At 43.8% G+C, this 5,126-nt stretch overlaps 1 protein-coding gene across 1 annotated transcript; it reads right to left on the bottom strand.

Moving 5' to 3' along the window:
• Positions 1-3,092: 3,092 nt before the first annotated feature.
• LOC138948061 (uncharacterized) lies at positions 3,093-4,909 on the bottom strand. The gene is made up of 2 exons (XM_070319590.1): positions 4,775-4,909; positions 3,093-4,294 (listed from the first exon to the last, which is right to left on the bottom strand). Exons 1-2 carry the CDS (start codon positions 4,862-4,864, stop codon positions 3,149-3,151), a joined length of 1,236 nt encoding a protein of 411 aa, XP_070175691.1. The 5' UTR covers positions 4,865-4,909; the 3' UTR covers positions 3,093-3,148.
• Positions 4,910-5,126: the final 217 nt, after the last annotated feature.

The raw sequence follows: 5,126 nt of genomic DNA, 5'->3' as shown, positions 1-5,126 counted from the left end.
TTTTACACAGGAGCCTCGAAAAAAAAAGTGTACCAGGTTAACAGATTAATGTAAATAACATCCAAAGGAAAATGTTCTGCCAAAATGTTCTCGTTTCAGGCGCCTGTGGATGAGAGCATCTTTATAAATAGCCGAGAATAGGGTTATGTAATTCTTGGAGTATGTAACGGGGGAAAAGGCGGCGGTGCCAGACCTATCAGTCCAGGAAGTGAGCGAACCGGCAATTCCTGTTTCACGTGGAGCATGCTTGTTCGAGCTTTTTGTGGATACGCGAAGGTCTGGTGTGGCGATTGATCGTAAAACAAATACAAAAGCCCCCCCCCCCCCCCCCCCCACCAGACAAGTTCTTCGGTGTTTTAGAATTATTTGTTGTTTTTAGAGCTTACAACCCGTGGTTGCAATAGCAGGTACTCGATAAATTTTATCCAAGCGGAGCGCGGGCGAAGCCCGCGCGTAGCGAGGTAGTTTTTTTTTTCATCTCCCAGCACTGAAAATTTTTTTGCCAAGTGGTGTCTGTCTGTGAACATTGTTCTAGAATTCATCTTTTAGCACAATATTAGCGACACTGTTTGGACAATTCTATTAAAATTAGGCGTACAAACTGATTTTGTTTCGGGGAATCCTCTCAGAGGATCAGAATTTTCATATAATATCATCGGAAGCTGTTACAACGGGAAAATGTGAAACTTTTGTCACTTTTTAACATGGAATTTCATCTTTGAGCGTTTCAAGCGGACTTTAATAAAATAGTTATTTGCGAATTAAGCAGCGGAAGACACTCACCGGTTCAACATGTGTATGGTCATTAAACCTCAAAACATTTCAGTAAGTGGTTTAGACAAACACCTCCGACATGTGAGGGTGACTGGTTTGTAGCTGAAGAGTTTTTTTCTAAAGTGTGTTCTAAATACAAATGACGTACTGGTAATGATGTAATGAGTTGTTCTAATCTTGTACTTGGAACTCTTGCTGTTCCAAGCTTGTTCTTAGCAAGTCTTGGTGACGAGAACAAAGACTATCAATGAAATCTTTAGAAATAACCTCTGACAACGACGACGATGACGACGACGACGACGATAACAACAACAACAACAAATGACATCGACGACGACGACGACAACAACAACAACAACAACAACAACAACAACAACAACAACAACAAAAACAACAACACGAGAACAACAACAATCACGACAACGAACATGACAACAACAACACCAACAACTACGACGACAACTACAACGACTGGGTTATGATGACATCACCAATGATTTATGAAATGTTCAGTGTCAAGGCTGTTAAAAAATCGTTAAATCCTATTTCTTCACTGATTCTTATGAAATTTTAAAGGTAGGTTTGTTGTCCCCAACTTATTTTCACTCCATACTTTTCCAGAAGAAAAACATAATTTTGGCAGTTAAAAACCGTTAAATTTCAATTCTTCACCGATATTTATGAAATTTTGTGGGTAGGTTCGTTGTCCCCAACTGATTTTCACTCTATACTTTTCCAGAAGAAAGACATAATTTTGGCAGTTAAAAAACGTTAAATTTCAATTCTTCACCTATCTTTATGAAATTTAGTGGGTGGGTCCGTTGTCCCAAACTGAATTTTAAGACATACTTTTCCAGACAAAAAACCTTATTTTTGGCAGTTAAAAACCGTTAAATCTCAATTCTTCATCGATATTTATGAAATTTTGTGGGTAGGTTCGTTGTCCCCAACTGATTTTCACTCCATACTTTTCCAGAAGAAAAACATAATTTTGGCAGTTAAAAACCGTTACATTTAAATTTTCACCTATCTTTATGAAATTTAGTGGGTGGGTCCGTTGTCCCAAACTGAATTTCAAGACAAACTATTCCAGTCAAAAAAACTTATTTTTGGCAGTTAAAAACCGTTAAGTCTCAATTCTACACCGATATTTATGACATTTTGTGGGTAGGTTTGTTGTCAGATTTGACATGATGGCAGAATTGAAAGTGTGAGATATCCTGATGTTTCACAATTTATGCTGCATAATTCAGCCCCATAGGCGCTTGAATTTTAGGTGGAGTTGGGTTTTTTTTCAGCCCAAACCAGTAACCCCCACATGGTTTTCATGTCCCTTTCTGAGAGACTTCAAGAAGTTTCAATTTGACGTCATGATTAGCCTGCCGCATTAGCAAGTATGAAAACACGTCATCGATGACACATTTTAAGACAGAGAGAGAGAGAGAGAGAGAGAGAGAGAGAGAGAGAGAGAGAGAGAGAGAGAGAGAGAGAGAGAGAGAGAGAGAGAGAGAGAGAATCATGTACACACAGATGGACGACTTCGCTTGGGGTATGTACTGCCCGGCAGTACACATCTACTTTATTATTTTGTATTCAAGTGTTTTGAAAAATCACTTGGGTCACTCACGCACAGAAGGAAGACAGACACACACACTGACAGACATTGATACACTACACACACACACACACACACACACTTTTCTCTCTCACACACAATCACAAAGCCCTTTACCCAACTTTAACGTGCCCCCCCCCCCCCCACACACTCTCGCATTACAAACAAACAAACAAGCACGAAAAAAAGTCAAACTGGAAACCACAATAGACTCGACTTAAAATGCATACGCAACCAATCAGAGCGTAGCGGGTTTTTTTACGAGGGAAAAACACCCTGCAGACGCCACGTATTCAGTGAAGCGTAACATGTCACACAGGTGTGCACTAATGGCTAATCACCTCCGTTCATTCATTAACATAATTACAGGTGTTGCTCGCGCAAACTATTTGTTATTAGCCACTTACGCTCCATCCAGAACTCACCTCTGCATTTGTTTCCTCACCTGTTTGAACTGCTTGGCTGAATTGATCGGTTTAAAACCGCTACACACGGACACGGCTCAACGTGTGTCGTAAGCTTAACATGTTTGTTTGTGTCTTAGCCAGTATTTATCTATAAATTATCTCTGCATTTTGTTCCTAATTTGCGATCTAAAACTGCTCCTATTTAATACAAGCAAACACACACACACACACACACACACACACACACACACACACACACACACACACACACACACACACACACAGAGAAAGAACCACACCTGACATCAGTTTTATTCTAGATATTGTAGTTGACAAATCAGAACCGCGACTGTCACTTGGAGCAAACCGCGCACGTGACAACTTTGTTGTTGACATAGGGCGAGCACGGGAGGCTGCCGCACTGAGTCACAGTGAAGTACAACAGAACTCCGTTTTCATTGGCATCACCGTGCACAGTGTTCTCCAGCCTAGAGTCCACACAGATGTACTCAGAACCAGCACTGTACCCGTAGTGTCCCGCCATGAGGAATCCGGAGTACTGCAGGTGCCAGCCAGGCGTACAGACGTTGGTCCCGGGGATCATGACTGTCGTTGACAGCGAGGGTCGACACACGGCACACACCGGGTCTTTGTTGTTGTGAGAGTCGTCGGTTTCGTACTCACCACCGTACAGAGTGGCAAAGTAGCTTGAGACTGTGAGATCGGTGAAGATAGGAGACATGGTCAGACACAGGTAGTTGGTGGCAGCACCGCTATTAGCATACAACGAGCCGCCCACGACGCCCGAGTAGACGGTGTGAGATAGATTGCTGCACGTAGAACTGCCCCAGTGAACGAAGGTGGAGCTCTGAGCGTCTCGGATAGCCAGGTCCTGCTGTCTGTTGCTGTTCTGCAACGTCTGGATGTTGCCACTGGTCTGGGTCTTGAAAGCGTTGATGTCGGCCCCCATCTCCGTCACACGCTGACTGATGTGACTCACCACCGCTTCCAACGGCCCTCCGTCATCGGAACGAGGAATGACGTCATGGGATGCTGAGTCAGAGGTCTTTCCTGGGAGGGCTGGTCCTGGCTGTGACGTATCTGTGGCATGACGCAAGTTCTCGCTTGGAAAGGACTGCGGTGGAACATGACTGTTTTTCAGTTGCTGAACGGCTCTCCCCTGTTTCAGCAACAAGGCTTCTTGGGAGGACAGCCTGGCACCTTGTTCCTGTAGCAGGCTTTCTTGGTGAGACAGCTTCTGGTCTTGCTGCCGAAGGGAATCTTCTTGGTCAGACACTTTCTGCTCTAGTTGACGATGTGAGCGCTCTTGGTCAGATAGTTTCTGTCCCTGTTGTTGCAGCAAGCTTGTCAGGTCGGATAGCTTAGCGTCTTGTTCTCTGAGCAAGGATGCCCATTTATCATCTTGTTCTCTCAGCAAAGAGGCCGTTGTTGATTCTTGTTCCCTCAGCAGAGAGGCCAGTTTATCCTCCAGTGGATCCTGCCAGAAAGAAAGACTCATCAGTAAACTTTGATTCTGTCGTTGGTTTTATTGGCTGTGAACGAGTTGCGCCCCTTGGAAGCCGTGAAACACACCTTGCCGCTGATCAGCGGAAACAAGCGATCATTGCGTCATAGTGAATAGGGAGGTCCGATATTATGTTTTGCGATGTTTGCTCAATATGATGCCCTATTCTATAGAAAATTGTTCATCGGAGATCACTTTTCGCTGCCGCCATTGTCACTTTGCTGCACTGATCAGCAGCAAGATGTGTTTGCCTCAGTTGAGAATTGGGGAAAACAATTCAAATGATATTTTAATTTAGTGCTTTTTAATCAAATGACATGTATCACACAAATGACGTTGCAAAAAGTGATAAAAACTCAGTTTTTCATTTACGGAACTGACGCTGTACGCAAACTTAAACTATGAATTGGGCCACCGGGCTGATCAACACGAGAGCAAATCGATCGTACTCACGTTTTGGGTGGTTGCGGTGTCTGGCACTTGTTTAGCAAATCCCTGACATTGGCAGGAAAAGACGACGAAGAGAATGGCAACGACCTGCATGATGCCAGTGTGTGTTGAAGACTGTCGCTGTCAGAGTGAACGACAGAGATCTTGTGGCACCATTCCACCAAGCTTAAAGGTGCTGTCTTCCCGTGTACACGATCATGTTCTTTACCACGGGTCTGTCCAGGATTGTGCGGGGGATAAGGCAATCATTCAATCTGGACATAATCAACAGACACGTCAACAGCCTGACTGCTTTTCGCGCAGAGTGGGAACTTTTTGTTGAATTAATGTCGTTTCTGACACCATTGTCAATCAG

Source organism: Littorina saxatilis, linkage group LG15 (assembly GCF_037325665.1).
Source record: "Littorina saxatilis isolate snail1 linkage group LG15, US_GU_Lsax_2.0, whole genome shotgun sequence".
NCBI lineage: Eukaryota > Metazoa > Mollusca > Gastropoda > Littorinimorpha > Littorinidae > Littorina > Littorina saxatilis.
Note: the sequence above shows the minus strand (reverse complement) of the source record. Positions and strands in the feature narration are given on the sequence as shown.

Coding starts and splice junctions, on each gene's coding strand:
- LOC138948061 (XM_070319590.1), bottom strand. CDS start 4,864: ATGCAGGTCGTTGCCATTCTCTTCGTCGTCTTTTCCTGCCAATGTCAG. Junction 4,295..4,774: donor ACACCGCAACCACCCAAAAC/GTGAGTACGATC, acceptor TCTTTCTGGCAG/GATCCACTGGAGGATAAACT.